The following is a 21419-nucleotide window of genomic DNA, read 5'->3' as shown; positions in this document are numbered from 1 at the left end:
GTCAATTGACAGAGAACCTTCATAGATTATTACAGTGTCAGACCTCTTCTTTAGACACCAGGGAACAGTATAGAAAATTGAAAGTGTCAGATTATTATGTATGATATTGTGACATTGTTTTTTATGAAGGTTACATAGCAGCCTGTTACAGGAATAAAGATGTAATGAGTGTGCATTATCATTGCATTTCATGTTATAGTACTACACAACAAAGTACCTTTGGCAGTGGTTCCAGGAGGTATCCAATAGCCAACGTCACAATCAAAACAACCAAGCCAGATATTATTCCAGCAACCTAAAGAATTAAGATTAGAATACATAAAAAAATAGAAAAATATACAGCCTACAAAGAGGTTCATTTGACAGAGTAAACATGTAAAACTATGCTATAGTAGCAAGACTTTAATGCAACTAGTTATAGGGGTTGTCAAGCTTAAAAGTTTCATTTGATTCTATAATTTTTACCACTTCCCTACATGTACTAGAAGCTAAAAGGACTTGACATGGAGTGAACTGCTTCCATTCCATTCTGTGCCAAGACATCATCACATTAGATGATACAAGGTAATCAAAGGAGTTATTATCATCAGCATGGAGGTCCCTGACTCCCTCTGCTTATGTCTCATCATTATTCTAACGCTTTAGTCACTTAACATCTTAATGCTAAATCATTTACATTATTGGTCATTACATATATAGGCAGATCAGGAGATGAGCCCTTTCCACACATTATAGATACTAGCTATGTTACATGGCCGCCATCTGTGTCTAACAGCAATGTCCGGAGCAGAGTTCTAATCACTGCTATTGACCATTTAAATGCTGCAGTTAATCTATTTAAAGTGTAAGCATTATTTTAATTTTTATTATATAAATCAATAGTACACATGAAAATAAGCAACTTTGTAATATATTTTATCAGGCAAATGTGTTTATTTCTCTGTCAGAATTGACCAGTCATTATCAAAACTCTCAATTCTGAGGTATTAATTGAAGACTTTCCCATTACTGAGATATGAGATGGCAGTTTTTACAATTGAGATTCTAGGAGATAGAGGAGATAGAGGCAGAGCTCCGCCTCTCCCCCTCTTCTATCTACATAGAATCATCAGTAACAACTGCCATATCAGTAATGGAAAGTCTTCACTGAATACAGATTTTACCTCGGAATTGGGAATTTTGATAATAACTGATCAATTCTGGCAGAGAAAGAAGCTAATGTGTCTAATAAGATATATTACCATGTTGCTTATTTTCATGTACACTATTAATTTATTAGATAAAAATTATAATGTTTCCACTTTAAGTGAAAGGTGGGGTCTATTGGTCCCCCATGAAGCGATTGTAGCGTACCAAATGGTCATGATAGCAGTATGAGGCCTGCTGAAGACCCCTGTTGCTGCCATCTATATTTTTTTTACATATAAAAATTATAATTATCCACTATTTCCCCAGCTAAGAATAAATACATTAAATAAATAAAAATATTTGGATCCACGGCAAAAGTCTGGTCTATAAAATATAAAATTAAGTAACCTATACAATAAAAGCCAAAATGATAAAAAAAAAAAAACAAATAAAAAACCCCCCGGAATTATAATTTTTTTGGACACCAGTCCTCCCTCAAATAGCAAAATGAGCTTATCAAAATGTTGTAAGCACCTCAAGTTGATATTAAACTGTAAGCTTGTTGTACAAAAATACATTAAACAGCTTAATTGAGAGAAAAATAAAAATATAACTGGTTTTGAAAAATGGCAACATTGAAACATTTTATACGGTATATACTTCAAAAACTCTTTTTACCTATTAAATAAAGAAAAAAAATCTAGGCACGTTTGGTATCATCATAATAATTCTGATCCGAAGAATCATTTTTCAGAGTAATTGTTACCATAGAATGAACGCCGTAAAAATAAAATCCTATGGAAATTGCATTTTTGTCACGATTTCAGCACACCTAGAATTTTTTGCCCTCATTCTAGCAGACTGAATGTTAAAATATATGGTGCCATTCAAAACTACAACTCATCCTGCATTAAACAAGCTGTCATATAGCTATGTCAAGACAAAAATAAAAAAGTTAAGGCTCTTGGAAGAAGGAGAGAATAAACTCAAAAACGCAAAAAGAAAAAAATTGTCCTGTGCTGAAGGGGTAAAACTAATAATATGGCCACACAAAAAAGGAGAGGATTTTGCGTCTGTATCCAGATGGCGAAGGAATACAGAACTTCTGACACAAAGACAAAAGGGTTGAAGTAATGGATTCAATTGAAATTTTTAATGAATATATATTAGACAAATTAATATTTTAACTGTCATTTTTCAAACAATTTTGGCAAGCTGGTGACCATCTTTAAGACAACTAGACGATCTTCTGCGACTGTTCCCGCAAACTGACAATTTTGTACTGCGAAAAGGATACATACTGTGTACATAAGAATTTCAGAATTGTAATATCTTGACATTTGTTACTACCTGAGTCTTGCCACCGGTGCTTTCTTGAACAGATGATCTTGATAAAGATGTACTTGCAGCAAATCCTTTAAAGGATCCACACAAGACATTACTCAGTCCAAATGCTATTAACTCCTAATGCAAAAACAATAAATAAATAGTTTTGAAAACTTCTTTTCTAACAACACTTCATCTACCAAGTACAATGCCTATTTGGGTGGATAGCTATGTAAAGCAATGGAGAGAAATATGGAAGTATAATACTCTACTCACAGAGGTATACAGTGGGGAGTTCTCCCACCTACAAAGAATGGAGAGGTCTGTAATTTTTATCATCGGTACACTTCAACTGTGACAGACAGAATCCCAAAAAAAAATCAAGAATATCATATTTATGATTTTTAAATAATTAATTTGCATTTTATTTCATGAAAAAGTGTTTGATCACCTACCAATCAGGAAAAATTTTGGCTGTCACAGACCTGTTTTTCTTTAAGAAGCCCTCCTCTGCACTCATTACCTGTATTAATTGCACCTGTTTGAACCCATTACCTGTATAAAAGACACTTGTCCATGTGGCACCCCAGGGTTCAGTTGCCACAAATATACCTGTACCTGGGCAGGGAAGGATCTCCACATCAGGTAATCCCACATACAACATTTCCACTCCAAGCCTGGAGGGGGAGCTCTACAAGTCGAGTTCAGTTGGGGTCCCCTTTAAGGCCAGGTTTGGAGGCGGAGTCAGAGAGACAGTTGGAGAAAGGGAGACTGTGCGAGCAGAGAGTGAGGGAAGACATCAAAATGGAGAGGGCAGTGCTTAGCCCGCACAAGTAACTGTGTGACCGCCTGAGGGATCAAGAGTGAGGCAAAAGAGGAGGGACCGGGGAGGTGGAGCCTGACCGGTTCATCCCCAAGGAACAGCGCTGATTATCGGACACCGGCGTCCGAGATTGTGAGGGATCTAATCTGCCCAGCAATAAAGACCGGGGGCCAGGGAGACTGCAGATCTCCTGGCCGCAGCAGCAGTTGAAGGCAAAGCCGCTACACAGAGCTTAGGGTCCGCAGTGAGTACAGCAGTGCCCCTTAGAGAAGCTCCCGCCGCCTGCCATACAGGTGAAGACAGTGAGAGAGGGACAAGGTATAGCTACAGGCAGCCTAGTACCAAGGAGAAACATAGCGCAGCAGGGAGCCCACACAACTGACCTGGTGCAGAGATCCTGAACTGTTCCCAGATTACCCAAAAACTGTAACATCAGAAACTGAACCCCTTTTTAACACCTGCAAGTAAAACCTGGTCAGAGTTAATGAATTGGTGTGGCGCACTTTATTTCTTCATCTGAGGAGCCATAGGCTGCTGCACTAAAGTGACAGTTGAAAAGGCTGTGAGGAAAAACGGCTGCCATATCTGTGTACTACTAAAACTGCTCTGGGGACCCCGCTTCACCTACGGGAAGTGTAAACAACTGGATGCCTAACCATCACCCCAGAGGTCTGACCTGCAGCCCCAGTAACCATACTGGAACCGTAGGTGGTGTCACGAAATACTTTTATTTATTTAGTTATTTTTTATCTTTATTATTTTTTTTTTTATTTTATTTTTTTTTATTTTTATTATTTATTGACTTTCAGCGACCACCAGGGCCATGGAACCGGGCACAGGCCCCCGTGACATAATCCTATTAACCAACACCCGGAACCGAGTACCCCACGGCCCTGTGGCGGGTCAACCACACACTCAATCACACTCCAATCTCTCCACTATGGCCAAGATCAAAGAGCTGTCTAAGCATGCCAGGGACAAAATTGTAGACCTGCAAAAGCTGGGATGGGCTACAGGACAATAGGCAAGAAGCTTGGTGAGAAGGCAACAACTGTTGACACAATCATTAAAAAATGGAAGAAACACAAGATGACTGTCAATCTTAACTTGCCTGTGGCTCCATGCAAAATCTCACCTTGTGGGGTAAGAATGATTCTAAGAAAGGTCAGGAATCAGCCCAGAACTACATGGGATGACCTGGTCAATGACCTGAAGAGAGCTTGGACTGCAGTCTCAAAGATTAATGTTAGTAACACACTACACCCTCATGGATTTAAATCCTTCAAGACATGCAAGGTCCCTTTGCTCAAGCCAACACATGTATAGGCCCATTTGAAGTTCGCCATTAACCATCTGGATGAGCTTTAGGAGGCATGTGGTTAGATGAGACCAAAATAGAACTTTTTGGCATCAATTCCACTTGCTATATGTGGAGGAAAAGGAACATCTCCATGAACACTGTCCCAACCGTGAAGCATGGGGGTGGAAACATTATACATTTGGGGTGCCTTTCTGCAAAGGAGACAGGACAATTGCACCATATTGAAGGGAGGATGGATGGGGTCATGTATAACGAGATTTTGGCCAACAACCTCCTTCCCTCAGTAAGAGCACTGAAGATGGGTCGTGGCTAGGTCTTCCAGCATGACAAAGAACCAAAACACACAGCCAGGGCAACTAATGAGTGGCTCCATAAGAAGCATTTTAAGGTCCTGGAGTGGGCTAGCCAGTCCTTAGACCTGAACCCAATAGAAAACCTTTGGAGGGATCTAAAACTCAATGTTGCCCAGCGACAGTCCCAAAACTTGCAAGATCTGGAGAAGATCTGTATGGAGGGGGGGCAAAAATCCCTGCTGCAGTGTGTGTAAACTTGGTCAAGAACTACAGGAAACGTCTGACCTCTATTTACAAACAAAGCTTTCTGTGCTAAATATTATGTTCTGTTGTATCAAATACTTATTTTATGCAATAAAATGCAAAATAATTATTTAAAAATCATACAATGCGATTTTCTGTATTTTTGCAGGGAATTCTGTCTGTCACAGTTGAAGTGTACTTATGACAGCTAGCTTAAAATTACATAGACTTACTATAGTATGTAAAAGTTGATGTTAAAAGCCACATGTCATACGGATGCTAGGCGAGAAAAAATTGCATACTCGCATGACATACGGAATGACATACACAAGACATACGTATGACACATCCTATCTTTCAGGATGAGTATCGGAGCGATTATTTATATGCTAGTGGGAGTGGAGATGAAAATAAACTAAAACATAAGATCCAGAGTGATTCTGAAAAAGGAGACAGAAAATGTTTACTAGCCTCCCTCACTGCGTCTATAACAACATGCCCAAGGGCAGCATCTGCAAGCAGTTTGATCTCCCAGTATTTGCATAGGTTTCTTCTGGGATCTCTGTTTTGTGTGGCCCCTTTACACACTGAGACGTTCTAGCGATCCCACCAGCGATCTCGACCTGCCCGGGATCGCTGGAAAGTCTCTAACAGTCGCTGGTGAGCTGTCAAACAGGCAGATCTGGCCAATGACGCAGCAGCGATACGGACCTGCAAAACGACCTCGCTGGAAAGGGAGCGCTAGCATGCCTATGGGCTGGGTCGCTAACGATGTCGTTGTAACGGTGTCAAACACACCGATATATGCTGCACAGTGGGAAACAAAGGACCAAAGAATGGTCCTGAATGACTTGTAGCGATCAGCGACCTCACAGCGGGGGCCAGGTCGCTGATGCGTGTCACACACTGCAATGTCGCTGGGGAGGTCGCTATTACGTCACAAAACCGGTGACGTTACAGCGATATCGCTAGTGATGTTGCAGTGTGTAAAGGTGCCTTTACCCAAAGCCAAAGATATCCAAAGATATACTCATAGGGAATTTAGATTGTGAGCCCCTAATATTTACAGTGAGTGATGACAAAGTCTATAAAGCACTGCAGCATATGTTGGCATTATACTGTATAAACAAGCATATTAAATAATTAAAATAATTAAATAATGCACACTTTATTTTTTATTGAGAGCGCCATTACAAATGTAATTTCCAGTGGTGCCTGGCAGTGGCTTTCTCTACTCTCACCCTTGAAAAAACCTGAATACCTTTGTTTGGATTCCTATTAAGGTAAACACGAAAGTTGCTTCAGTGCAAGGCAAATGTTTCTTACCTGGTTCCCATTAATAGTGTAATTATGCTTAATGGCATAGACCTTAGCAACTGAAAAGGCCACAGCGAATCCAACAATTGCAATAGAGAATGAATTGGCAATGCATGCCTGAAACACATCTATACTTGGTGCAACAGGAGGCTGATATCTGGGTAAGAAATATTAGTATACATTAGAAATGGAACATATTACAGAAATAATAAAAACACAGAATTATTGGACGTATATAAAACTTGCACCTTATTATTATAGGAGCTTATAGTGTTTTGACTTATACAATTTGCTTAAGGTAAAGGGAATATAGTTGGGGGAAATATAAATTTCCTCTACTAAAGGGTCTTTTTGGTGCCCTCTTGCACAGATTTCTGCATTGAACTATAATTTTCAGGAATAAAAATTTGAAAATAAAGAAAATACACGTTTTTACCGCGGTTTTTTTCCCGCAGGTTGGTCCCTGCGTTATTTTACCATTATCTATGGCAAAAAATGCAGGTCCCTGCAGAATAGAAATGACATGCACATTCTTTTTCTCAAGAAATACTGCAGAAAAAAATTTCTTGAGAAAAAAACGCAGTGTGCGCACAGCTATTTTTTTTCCATAGGTTTTGCTGAGGAAAGTCTGCAGAAAGGTTACAACCATTTTCTCAAGAAATTTCTGCACTAAAAACGCAGCAAAAAACGCGGGTAAAAACGCTGCAATCGCCCCCTCCATTCCATGGAAGTGTGTGTGTGATTTGCTCCTCCTGCACCTGTGATGCCTCCACTTAGTGGGGGCTTAGCTGCATCCTGCTGGAGGAGTAGTTTTTGGCCTGGGCGATGTACAACTGCCGCCCTTCTTTGCTGTAAATAATACTTAATTTTTGGAGGATATTTATTCCTCTTTTTGTTGCTATATTTATCCCTATAATCAGATGGCAAAAATTTTAATTCTATAATGATTACCTCCATAGACAAAACTGGAGAAATTTGCTAATTAAAAGTATTTTGGAATTCATTCATAATCACATTTTCTTTAGTTATTTTTTTTATATACCTGGACAACCCCTTTAACTTCAGCGGTCCTATTGTTAGCAAGATGTAATCTTACCTAAAGCACTGAACTTAGAAATCACATGTATATTAGTAAGTTATTAGAGTTTAGGAATAGTGGACATAATGTTAATGAATTCCTGTATTAGGGTCACATTTGCTTTAACATGTGAAATATTTACCCTTTTTGTATGGGTCCCACAATATTTACTTTATATTTAACTTTGAAGTTAAATGCATAGGACACCCCTGCAGCGATTATTGTCTGCAAAGAAAAAGAACAAGGACATTTCATATGAGACATGGTGCCAAACACACTCTGTTAAATGCATCATGATTAGGACACTTAAAGTTTGATGCCGTTTATCTAATGGGAATGTTTCAGTATGATCAACCCTCCTAAATCATCTAAATGAGCATGTAGGTAAAAAAAAATAATGAAATAATACAGTGGTACCTTGCTTAACGAGACCAATCCGTTCTGGGACTGTGCTTGTTAATCAAGTTACTCGTTCAGCAGAGCAAGATTTCCCATAGGAAATCATTGCAATGCTGACAATTTGTTCCACAATGTGTTAAATGTCCCATCTTAGTCCCCTATTCTATCATTCCACACATGCACAAACGCACAGAAACATGTACAAACACACACAAGCTCACACAAACACACACAAACACACAAGCACACATGCACACGCACATATTATATGCTCACCTTACCTTCCGTTCCATCGCCGGTCTCCTGGGACTTGCTGTTCTCCGGTGCGGGACGTGTATCAGGTAACCATAATGACGAGGGCGGAACTTCCTGCCAGAGCGCTGACGTCAAAGGCAGAGCCGCTTGCCTCTGATTGGCCAGCGCGCTGCCTTTGACAAGCGGTGACAGGAACCAGGAAGTTCCTGCTTCGTTGTTATGGATGCCAATGCCTGGAGTGGAGCGGAGCGGCGCAGCGCACTACAGGACCCAGGAGCCTGGCGATGAAACGGAAGGTACAGATATTATATGCTCACCTTACCTTCCGTTCCACCACCGGCCTCACGGTACTTGTAGTTCGCCGCGATGTACCCGGGAACTACAAGAACCATGAGCCCGGCGGTGAAACGGAAGGTAAGGTGAGCATAATACTGTATGTGCGTGCGTGCGTGTATGTTTGTGTGTGTTTGTGCGTACAAGTGTGTGTTTGTGTGGTCTGCAAGTGCGGGTCAGAGCGCGGTGGGTGGACGGAACCGGAGGTGTGTGAGGTGAGGATTTCGCTCGTACAGCAAAGCTTTCTCGTAAAGCGGGTTACAAATTTACAGAAAGCTTTGCTTGTTAAGCGAAATTCTCGTTAAGTGGGTTACTCGTTAAGCGAGGTACCACTGTACCTTTATATCTGATACTTCATTCCAGAGAAATCCATGATTTTCTTATATGTAAATGAGCTGTTAAGATCTATGGGCCGGCCACTGATCTCCCTGAGATCTCTCCTGAGAATCTGCTGACAGAGCTTATTTTAAATTAAAGGAGCATTACCAATGTGGGACATGTGGACCAGGATAATAAACGGTTAGTCATTGCATGTCTCATATTGGTATTTCCCTTTTTATGTAAAATAAGCTCTGAAGGTAGGGAGTTCATTGATGCCCAGCCCATAGCCCATTTACTTATTAAGAAAAATGTTTCTCTGGAATAAGACATCAGATCGCAGATATCAAGGTATCATTTTATTCAGCTTCCTATGACCTACATGTCCATGTAGACAGCTTAGGAGAGTTGATGCATTTGACAGATTACCTTTAAAGTTGTTGTCCCACTTAATATACTTATCAGCTATGACCAAAATAGGTCATAAAAATGTGAACACTTGGGTTCAAATGCTAGGCACCATTGCTACCAAGAATGGGTTCCCAATGTCCCCTGTGTAAATTAAGCAGGAGTATACATGCATGCGCACTGCTCCATTTACTTCTATAGGACCAGTCTAATAGCTATCATGCATCTGATCTACTGCTCCATTCAAACAGGATATTTTGGGACCCTGTTCACAGACTCACTAGATGTTCCAGAGGTATGACAATCCAGTGATCATACACTGATGAGCAAAATGATAACAATGTTTTGAACTTTTCACTTTTAGGGTCCATATCTCACCATCCACTACGGCTTCTGAGACTACCTTCAATGCAGTAACATGACAAGAATCTGCATAACTAATTATATGATAAAAAGTTGCAAGTCAAATGTATATATGAGATAGTCAAGATGATTGGCCATAAAATAGAGGTAGTTTCAAGTTTGAAGTTGTAGAGGATGGTGAGATATGGAGCCTGAAAGTCAAAAGTTCAAACCATTGTTACACTTTTGCTTGTCAGTGAGCATTTATCATCAAGCCTATGAATAGGTGATTAATGAATTTAGAGGAATAAACTCTTTAAAATGTATTTTCATTGAAAATAAATCTAAACCTTAAACTAGTTCATAAAATGATTAATAAGCTTCTGTGTGCACCGTAGTGTCATCTGGTAGTCAGAGTTAAAAATAAAATTGTAAGGTTGTTGAACAGTAGTCTGTGTAGTTTGGACTGCCTCCCTAATTATAACTTATATTATCTTATACAACACTACCAGACTGCTGTGCATCAACCAACATAATTCAGCTCTGACAAGGAAATAAGGTGGTGCAGGTCAGTTTTTGCAGCATACATTTTTAGGTAGTGACGACTACCACATTTTCCTTCTACCTGGCCTTTAAATTTGAAGGGCCTTAAGGAATCAAAGGAGGGTCAGCCTTGTCATAGTTGGTGGACAATTTTATAAAGTACATTCTTTATGGCATTAACGCAGTTTACACTTCATATATTCAATGTTTAAGTATTTCTCGCGGCTTATTCAGACATCAGTGTATTTTTCTTGTACACAAACTAGTCAAAAGCCTGCTTTACACGTTACGATTAAGCATACGATATCGTGTGCGATCGTAACCGCCCCCATTGTATGTGCGGCACGTTCAATTTGTTGAACGTGTTGCACAAATGATTATTTGCTGTCACACGTACTTACCCTTCCATACGACCTCGATGTGGGCGGGACGTTCGGCGTCACATCGACGTCACGTGGCAGCCGGCCAATAGAAGCGTAGGGGCGGAGATGAGCGGGACATAAACATCCCGCCCACCTTCTTCCTTCTTCCATTGCCGGTGGAAGCCGCGGGATGCAGGTAAGATCTGTTCATCATTCCTGGGGTGTCACACACTGCGATGTGTGCTGCCTCGGGAACATTGAACAACCTCACGTTCAATTTTTAGCAATTGAACGATGTGCATGCGATGAACGTTTTAAAGTTCAATCGCAATCGCACGTAGCTGTCACACACTACAATATAACTTACGATGCCGGATGTGCGTCACTTACGACGTGACCCTGCCGACACATCGTAAGATATATAGTAGCGTGTAAAGCGGTCTTTAGTTTCATCACTAGTCTTAAGGCCCTGTCACACACAGAGATAAATCTTTGGCAGATCTGTGGTTGCAGTGAAATCATGGACATATTGTTCCATTTGTACACAGCCACAAACCTGGCACTGATTGTCCACAATTTCACTGCAACCACAGATCTTTCGCAGATTTAACTGTGTGTGTGACAGGGCCTTAAGTTTCATCAGTGTTTCTTATCAATCAAAATTTGGTCAGTGTCAGTTTTTACCATAAGTGTTTAGTCAGAGTTTCATCAATATTTCTCATATTAATGAATGGACATTTCTTAAGCTAACATGTAAACCGGACTGCATATGGACAGCATCTGAGTGATGTCTGACGTTTTCATGGACCAATAGAATTGTATTGGTATATTTGATCTGAGACTTGGATAAAGATTGGATATGTCTGTGATTTTATGCAGATCACTCCTTCTGCAAAAATACATGGACATGAGTACTGCTCCGTAGACTATAATAGGTATGAGGTCTCTCTGTGAAAACACTTATAGAACACGTATGGGAAAACTAACGTCTGAATGAGCCCTAACAAGTAGTAATGTCAAATATTATATCATTGTTTGAAAAAGGCCAAGATGCTTTTCTCATAAATTGCATTGTGGATTATAAATAATCTTGCAATTATTGTATAACTGGTCAGAGGAGGTTGAAGTTAGTGCACTTATGTGTTTTTTTCAACCTACTGTATGTAACTATCTATGGCAGCTTAAAAATAGAAATACAATTTAATACAGGGGGACAAAATAGGAATTAATTCTGCCCATTTTTGACCAGGCGACAGGTCCTCATGTTCCGTAACAGACGCTGTTGAAGATGGCTACAGTACTCACCATTATGATTTCAATAGGAATCGGCACAGGCAGTTTTGACTTGTAACGAGCGTTGAGTTCTTTCACAATGTACACACAAATCATTATGACAATTGCTATAATAAGGTCCGCTACATTAGTTTTAGTTATTTGAGTAAATATTCCCTCGAGTACCTAAATGAAATAAAAAATGAATAAATGGCAGAAGGAAAAAGTTCTAATATAATTGGAAGAAAACTAAAGACTCTTTTAGTGGAATTCTTGATTGAAGAACATTAGCGTTAAAAAATAAGTATGGGTAAAACGTATGTAGATCAGGAAATTGAAATCGAGTTTATACATTGAACCACAGAATAAGAACACAAAGAACATATAAGCACATGTCCTTGTGACTCACTGCTAAGTAGCCATATGCAGATTATATGTGGTGTTAAGGAATTCATATAAAAAAAACGGTGTGATTTTCATCTATAAAAGTTGGACGAGTCTCATACATATGTCATTTCGTATGCCATGCCAGTGCCATGCAAGTGTGTGATAATTTTCTCGCCTGGCATCCGTCTGACATCCATTTTGTTTCTCAGCAGCTATTATTCAACAGTTATTTACCGAACCATTTACAATGTTCTATGCTACAGAATGGTAATGTATCCATTAAAAATGGTCTTTGTGGCATCCATTTTTTTCTCGAACTCATAGACTTGCATTGGCGAGTCTTGGCCATTCCACATAGCCATAAGCAGCATGCTGCAAGTTTTTCCCCAGGCAGAATACAGCGGAGAAAAAAAATCGCAGATCAGCGCTTTCTCATATACATTGCCTACAAGTAGTATTCAACCCCCTGCAGATTTAGCAGGTTTACACATTCGGAATTAACTTGGCATTGTGACATTTGGACTGTAGATCAGCCTGGAAGTGTGAAATGCACTGCAGCAAAAAAGAATGTTATTTCTTTTTTTATTTTTTTTTTTTAAATTGTGAAAAGTTTATTCAGAGGGTCATTTATTATTCAACCCCTCAAACCACCAGAATTCTGTTTGGTTCCCCTAAAGTATTAAGAAGTATTTCAGGCACAAAACAATGAGCTTCACATGTTTGGATTAATTATCTCTTTTTCCAGCCTTTTCTGACTAATTAAGACCCTCCCCAAACTTGTGTACAGCACTCATACTTGGTCAACATGGGAAAGACAAAGGAGCATTCCAAGGCCATCAGAGACAAGATCGTAGAGGGTCACAAGGCTGGCAAGGGGTACAAAACCCTTTCCAAGGAGTTGGGCCTACCTGTCTCCACTGTTGGGAGCATCATCCGGAAGTGGAAGGCTTATGGAACTACTGTTAGCCTTCCACGGGCTGGACAGCCTTTGAAAGTTTCCACCCGTGCCGAGGCCAGGCTTGTCCGAAGAGTCAAGGCTAACCCAAGGACAACAAGGAAGGAGCTCCGGGAAGATCTCATGGCAGTGGGGAAATTGGTTTCAGTCAATACCATAAGTAACGTACTCCACCGCAATGGTCTCCGTTCCAGACGAGCCCATAAGGTACCTTTACTTTCAAAGCGTCATGTCAAGGCTCATCTACAGTTTGCTCATGATCACTTGGAGGACTCTGAGACAGACTGGTTCAAGGTTCTCTGGTCTGATGAGACCAAGATCGAGATCTTTGGTGTCAACCACACACGTGACGTTTGGAGACTGGATGGCACTGCATACGACCCCAAGAATACCATCCCTACAGTCAAGCATGGTGGTGGCAGCATCATGCTGTGGGGCTGTTTCTAAGCCAAGGGGCCTGGCCATCTGGACCGCATCCATGGGAAGATGGATAGCACGGCCTACCTGGAGATTTTGGCCAAGAACCTCCGCTCCTCCATCAAGGATCTTAAGATGGGTCGTCATTTCATCTTCCAACAAGACAACGACCCAAAGCACACAGCCAAGAAAACCAAGGCCTGGTTCAAGAGGGAAAAAAGCAAGGTGTTGCAGTGGCCTAGTCAGTCTCCTGACCTTAACCCAATTGAAAACTTGTGGAAGGAGCTCAAGATTAAAGTCCACATGAGACACCCAAAGAACCTAGATAACTTGGAGAAGATCTGCATGGAGGAGTGGGCCAAGATAACTCCAGAGACCTGTGCCGGCCTGATTAGGTCTTATAAAAGACGATTATTAGCTGTAATTGCAAACAAGGGTTATTCCACAAAATATTAAACCTAGGGGTTGAATAATAATTGACCCACACTTTTATGTTGAAAATTTATTAAAATTTAACTGAGCAACATAACTTGTTGGTTTGTAAGATTTATGCATCTGTTAATAAATCCTGCTTTTGTTTGAAGTTTGCAGGCTCTAACTTATTTGCATCTTATCAAACCTGCGAAATCTGCAGGGGGTTGAAGACTACTTGTAGGCACTGTACAATATTAATGTGAGGACAATACCTTTTTTTCTCGCATGGCAATCATATTTATACGCAAGTGTGAATGAACTCTTACAAAAAAAAATTACCCCTAGAACCACACCTACTATGAGGAATAGCTCTGTAATATATTGTCTGGTTGAACATGGCATTAGAGACTAATCATGTGTATGACTATATGTAATCATAAGATCATAAGGAGGTAAAATAAAGAAGCAAAAAGGTTTAAAGAGAATCCATACTATATATATATATAACCCAGACAACACCCAGAACATGTACAGCGCCCTACACAAACACTTGGTAACTACACACAACAACATCTATATATATATATATATAACAAAAATCATACATGAACTACACAATACGTAAATTCTAGAATACCCGATGCGTAGAATCGGGCCACCTTCTAGTATATACATATTTGTGTATGTAGCTCTCTCAAAGAAAAGTCCAGCAATACCTTTAGGCCTAAGACACACGGCATGAAAATTGGAGCGATTGGAATGCGATAAAACATCGCATTCCACTCGGACCAATATTAACCTATGTCCCAGCACCCATGAGCGATAAACAGTTGCAGCATGCTGCGGGTGCAATGCGATCCTTGTTTCTCTCGCACCCATTCAAGTCTATGGGGCAAGATAAAAATCGCACTGCACTCGCAGTACACCGGCGTAATGCGAGTGCAGAACGAGAATGGCAATAGCCGGCAACGGAGGAGAGAGGGAGATAAATCCCTCCCTCTCCTCCACAGCGCCGGCCCTCTGCTCTTCAGTGCCGGCCCACCCCTCCTCAGTGCCGTCCCACCCCCTGCAGCTGTGGTCTGATTGCATGATCGGACCTCAGTCGCAATGACACACGCATGACACCCGGCTCCCGCTGTGCTGCCAGCGTGAGCCAAGTGTCATGCGAGGATCGTAGTAGTCCCCGTGTGGCCCTGGCCTTACATAGCCAGTCTGTACCTCTCTTATTGAGAAATCAGTATATGAAGTGATATGCAAATTTGGCTATAGATCTGAAGCCTCTGTCACTCCAGCTCTATTCCCACTCAGAGTTGTTTCGTCCTGCTTAACTGACAGTTCCTTTGCCTGACGTCACACAGTATAGAGTCTGTTAATCAAGCAGAAGGAGGTAGCACTGGGCTGGAAATAGAGCTGGAGTGACAGAAGCTTCAGATCTACCATAGTACTTTGCTTATCAATTCAAACACTCATTTCTCAGTAATGGAGACGTGGCTTGGCCATGTAAGCATATTGCTGGACTTGTCTGAAAGAAATACATGCACATATAAACAGTTTTGGGTGAAAATTCTGCTGACAGATATCCTTTAAGGGCATTATAATACCGCCCCATACAATTTGAAGGTTATGATTTTCTCCCGCTTCTCACAAAATATTGAATAAGGTTACAGTCTTGTTTTACCTGGTACTTACATAAAAATTTGAAAGTGGCCCACTGAATGAACCGACTTTAAGGCCAAAAACGTATTTTAGTTGTGATATCACTACTTCAATGGCAGCAGCAGTGGTGAAGCCATTTATCAAGGGTTCTGATAAATAGATAACAATAAATCCAATTCGAAGAAATCCCAAAGCCAACTAGAAAATAAAAAAATAAATTTATAGCATTTTTATTACCATGCATGTGTTCCCATCCCAGCCAGCACACCTTAATTCATCAAATTAATCTGACAAATTGCAGTATATATATATAGTTTTTTTCATTCTTCAGGCCGCTTTACAAGCAACGACATCGCTAATGAGATGTCGTTGGGGTCACGGAATCCGTGACGCACATCCGGCCTCGTTAGCAACGTCGTTGCCTGTGAAACACAGGAATGACCATTAACGATCAAAAATACTCACCATATCGTTTGATCGTTGACACGTCGTTCTAATCTCAAATATCGTTGCTGCTGCAGGTACGATGTTGTTCGATGTTCCTGCGGCAGCACACATCGCTATGTGTGACACCCCAGGAACAAGGAACAACCTCGTACCTGCGGCCGCCCGCAATGAGGAAGGAAGGAGGTGGGTGGGATGTTCGTCCCGCTCATCTCTGCCCTCTGCTTCTATTGGGTGGCCGCTTAGTGACATCGCTGTGACGCGGAACGAACCGCCCCCTTAGAAAGGAGGCGGTTCGTCGGCCACAGCGACGTCTCTAGGCATGTATGTATGTGTGATGGGTGTTAGCGATGTTGTGCGCTACGGGCAGCGATTTGCCCATGACGCACAACCGACGAGGGCGGGTATGCTCGCTAGCGATATCTATAGTGATATCGCAGCGTGTAAAGTGCCCTTTAATGTTCTTTAGGTTCAGACAAAGCAAAGCAGTTATGTCCTTTCAGAAAATTGTGGCCTCCAGATACAGATTGTCATAAAACAAAAAAAAACCCACATTTTATTCACTATCCCAGGTTCCCCAGTGAGTCTCCATTTCTGCTCCCTTGGTGTCTAGTGTTGGCTCCAATGCTGACGTCATGTTGACAGCGCAGTAGTCAATCAGCGAGCTCAGAGCTCAGTGACTCTGTTAGCTTAGTACGAATGCCTCACTCAGGACCATTGAACTCACTGGTTATTTGCTGCACTAGGAAAGCGACATTAATGCCACAGCCAATAACAAACACTGTGAACAGTGGGGAAGACAAAAGGCCACTTTACACGCAATGACATCGCTAACGAGATGTCGTTGGGGTCAGGGAATTCGTGACGCACATCCGACCTCGTTAGCGACATCATTGCGTGTGAAACACACGAACGACTGTTAATGATCAAAAATACTCACCATATCGTTTTAATCTCAAATATCGTTGCTGCTGCAAGTACGATGTTGTTCGACGTTCCTGCGGCAGCACACATCGCTATGTGTGAGACCGCAGGAACGACGACCAACATCGTACCTGCGGCCGCCGCCAATGAGGAAGGAAGGAGGTGGGCGGGATGTTACGGCCGCTCATCTCCGCCCCTCCGCTTCTATTGGGCGGCCGCTTAGTAACGCCGCTGTGATGCCGCACGAACCGTCCCCTTAGAAAGGAGGCGGTTTGCTGGCCACAGCGACGTCGCTAGGCAGGTAAGTATGTGTGACGAGTGTTAGCGATGTTGTGCGCCACAGGCAGCGATTTGCCCATGACGCACAACCGACGGGAGCGGGTGCTTTCACCAGAAATATCACTAGCGATGTCGCTGTGTGTAAAGTGGCCTTTAGTGTTGGATCCAGGAAAGGTTAATAAAGCCTGGGTTCTTTCTAATAACAAATTGCAGCAGGGACCAAGATTTCTTGAAAGTGTAAAACACCTTTAAAGGGAAGGTGTCATCAAAAAAATGTATTTTTAAAAAAAACTGAAAAAATCTAAATTATTATTGTTTTAATGTCTTGTTTAAATATTATTATTTGTTTTTAATTGAGCAAAATATAAAAAACAATTTAAAAAGTTGTATATGTTCCACTTTGAAACACTAGCTGCTGAAAAGCAAGTGTAAAGGGTGCTTTACACACTGCGACATCGCTAACGATATATCGTCGGGGTCACGTCGTTAGTGACGCACATCCAGCGTCGTTAGCGACATCGCAGCGTGTGACACCAATGAGCGCAAAAACGTGAAAAATCATTGCTCGTTGACACGTCGTTCATTTCCTTAATATCGTTGCTGCTGCAGGTACGATGTTGTTTGTCGTTCCTGTGGCAGCACACATCGCTGTATGTGACACTGCAGGAACGACGAACATCTCCTTATCTGCGTCCACCAGCAATGAGGAAGGAAGGAGGCGGGCGGCATGTTCCGGCCGCTCATCTCCGCCCCTCCTCTGCTATTGGACGTCTGCCGTGTGACGTCGCTGTGATGCCGCACGAACCGCCCCCTTAGAAAGGAGGTGGATCGCCGGCCAGAGCGACGTTGCAGGTAAGGTAAGTCCGTGTGACGGGTGTTAGCGATGTTGTGCGCCACGGGCAGCGATTTGCCCGTGACGCACAACCGGCGGGGGCGGGTACGCTCGCTAACGATATCAGTACCGATATCGCAGCGTGTAAAGTACCCTTAAAACTAGCCTGGATTACAACTGCAGTAAAAGTGGGCAGAATTCGCTCTCATGTGTGTGATGTCACACCTCCCCCTCCCAATCTGGGTGTTTCCAAAAGGATAAGAAAGGATGAAATTTAGGATCACAGTGTGGAGCAATTTTGTTGGGGACTGCAAAGTGAGCCTAATGTCTAAAGTGTCACCAAGGACAGCTGGCATAGTGATCCACTGTATAATGTGCAACACTGTATATTGTACCCCATAATATACCATGTTCCACAATAACATACCCCATAATATACAGTGCTCCGCAATACTGTGCCCCATAATATACCGTGCTCTGCAATACCGTGCCCCATAATATACCTTGTTCCGCAATACCATGCCCCATAATATACCGTGTTCCGCAATACAATGTCCCATAATATACTGTGTTCCGCAATACCGTGCCCCATAATACACTGTGCTCCACAATACCGTGCCCCATAATATACTGTGTTCTGAAATACCATGCCCCATAATATACCGTGTTCCGCAATACCGTTGCCCCATAATATATCGTGCTCTGCAATACCATGCCACATAATATACTGTGCTCCGCAATACCATGCCCCATAATATACTGTGCTCCACAATACTGTGCCCCATAATATACCATGCTCCAAAATACCATGCCCCATAATATAAAGTGCCCCATAATATACCACGCTCCACAATACCGTGCCCCATAATATACCGTGCTTCAGAATACTGTCCCCCATAATATACCAAGCACCGCAATACTGTGCTATACAGTACTCCATAATATACAGTGCCCCATAATATAGTGCCCTATAATATAGTGCTTCACAATACTGTGTCCCATAGTGCTGCATACAGTACACAGCTCTGCTATATCAGTGTGCAGTGAAATAGCAGAGTTGTGTCAGTGTGTTCAGAGCACAGCAGCATGTGATTTCTCTACTTTGCTTTCAACATGGCGGTGTAGAGCAGTGATTTTCAGCCAAGCATTGCACTATAGATGTTAGGCTGCGATTACTGCTCCCCGCCCCCCATTACTCACCCCATTTCGGACCTCCCCTCCCGACACCTCTTCCTGTGAGCCTTGTGTCTCGGCAGCTACTCCTGTCACCAGCTACCAGCTGCCAGCTACTCCAGTCACAGGAGAAGCTGTCGGTGATCGCAGCTAATGTCAGCTGCAATTGTGATGCCCTGGCCTATCAGGTCATCACAAGGGTGCCGTGCAATCTGCCCTTCTGCATGGTACCCTCTCCTCCTTGGTTACGGGTCCTGTCCCTTTGGTGTTGCTAAGAACAAATCCTGAGGAACACTCTGCACCACACCCACCAGACACCCATTGGGCAGCGTGAGGGGAATAGGGCCGCCCAGATGGAGGGATGGTAGAAGGAGGTCCAGAGGTGTCAGTCAGTAGTCAGTTTGAGTGCAGCAGTGACAGTGAAAGGTCACGCTGCGGAGCTGGGCTCCTGTACCCGTCCCAGGTGCCAGATGTTGGTCTGGCCTGGAAGGAGCTGGAACCCCGGTCGCAGGGGGTACTGACAGGGGGCACGGTACTGCCACGGAGGGCAGTCCGGCGGCCTTGTGCTACAACCAGGCAGGGGCCAGAGCACAACGGTGTACGCGGGCCCTAGGCTGGGAAGTAGCTTTACGCAGCCCAGTAATTCACCTGACGAGGACGGAGTCTTCACGAGTCGTTCTCCACCCGCTCCAAAATCGGGGTACTAGCGCAATGAGGGGGATAGGACTTCCCAAAACCGTCCAGAAAATCACAAGCGTGAACCCTGAGAGCAAGCTCACTCCGCTAGCCACGCGGCTGAGTGGGACCCGAGTAGTTTCAGGCAAAAGGGATCCACAAAGAGTAAACACAGTGCCAAGAGACAAGGCTTCAGACCAACCAGCAATGCCAAATGGGCACGGACCCAGCGTGCTCCAACAACGGCTACAGGGTATTTAGGATTTTGGTTTACCCGTTGTCTGTGTTAGAATCTCTGGACTGTGTGAGTACATTGTGCCCCTCTCCTCCCGACGGGTCCTCAACCTTCCATCACCAAGCCCCGAGACACCTTCCCCCTGCCCATGGAGTGGTTAACATCACAAGCTGCCATCCCATCGCTCCCGGGTGCTCCCCCAAACGCAGCCGCGGTGGTATCCCACATTACCACGACCTGTGGGTGGCGTCACGAACTTTATTTTCTACACCCCTTGTAAATATTACCCCCCTTTTTCATTTTGAGCGGCCGCGCGACCTCGCCTTGAGTCCGGACACCCCTTGAGCCACTGCGGATCCAGATCCGAGCAGCCCGTTGGCTGTCGTGGGGGCGGCACACAATCACTGCCATATCGCATGTAGTCACCCTATTCTCGGCACCTCTTCCTGTGAGCTTGGTGTCTCGGCAGCTACTCTTGTCACCGCTGAGTACAGTGACAGAAACAGTAGCCGGTGATCGCAGCTAATGTCAATTGCGTTTACCACCCCGCGCTGAGCACACAGTGGTGACAGGGGGAAAGTGAAGCACACAGCATACGCCCAGGGGACGTGTCCAGGTAACAGCAGGGAGCAGCCACAGTGCAGGGACTGTCATATTTGAGGTGAGTAACTGTCGTTACACACAGCAAATCCAAGATGGCAGCCCCCAGTGTTTAAGTAAATTTAGAATTAAATAAAAACTAAATAAACAGTGAGTTTAATTTTGTATTAAAAATAATTGATTCCATAATCAGCAATTATTAATACAAAAACTAAAATTGTGGCACCTTCCCTTTAACCATTTTTTACTTTATACCTGAAGTATTATATTTTATATGGCACCTTATATCTATACATAGTATTAAGTGATTTTCTATAGTCCTAAAATTATGATTTTTACACAAGGGGTCATTGTGTGACGCCCTGGGCAAGCCAGGGGTCACAGGTCACAACACCACACGAACCCCACATTCCCTGCAGGTACATCAAGCTAACCCAAAATCCTTGTTGCCTTCCTCCAGGGGCTGATGTCCACACCAGGGGGTGGGCCAGGCGGTTGGCTCCGCCCACCGAGGAGTTCACAGCCCTGGAGGCGGGAGAACCAGGCAGTTCAAGCTAGGGGAGTGAGGTAGAAGGAAGTAGTAGTGGAGCTAAGGAGAAAAGCTGAAGTGACAGAAAAGTGAGAGTAGTAAAGCCTGAAGTTGGACCGGGTGTGGGCCCCGGACTGT

The 21419-nt window shown here is 42.9% G+C and overlaps 1 protein-coding gene across 2 annotated transcripts in view; it reads right to left on the bottom strand.

Moving 5' to 3' along the window:
* Positions 1 to 21419, bottom strand: part of LOC142303615 (chloride anion exchanger-like) — a 98289-nt gene that overhangs the window by 22300 nt on the left and 54570 nt on the right. For both annotated transcript variants that reach the window (XM_075345142.1, XM_075345143.1), the window contains exons 7-12: positions 15624 to 15788; positions 11795 to 11947; positions 7672 to 7754; positions 6461 to 6608; positions 2479 to 2592; positions 218 to 295 (exon numbers count right to left, since the gene is read on the bottom strand). In XM_075345142.1, coding sequence (XP_075201257.1) covers positions 218 to 295; positions 2479 to 2592; positions 6461 to 6608; positions 7672 to 7754; positions 11795 to 11947; positions 15624 to 15788 — 741 coding nt within the window. The remainder of the gene's footprint in view (positions 1 to 217; positions 296 to 2478; positions 2593 to 6460; positions 6609 to 7671; positions 7755 to 11794; positions 11948 to 15623; positions 15789 to 21419) is intronic.

The sequence above is a fragment of the Anomaloglossus baeobatrachus genome, chromosome 4 (genome assembly GCF_048569485.1).
Source record: "Anomaloglossus baeobatrachus isolate aAnoBae1 chromosome 4, aAnoBae1.hap1, whole genome shotgun sequence".
Taxonomy (NCBI): domain Eukaryota; kingdom Metazoa; phylum Chordata; class Amphibia; order Anura; family Aromobatidae; genus Anomaloglossus; species Anomaloglossus baeobatrachus.
Note: the sequence above shows the minus strand (reverse complement) of the source record. Positions and strands in the feature narration are given on the sequence as shown.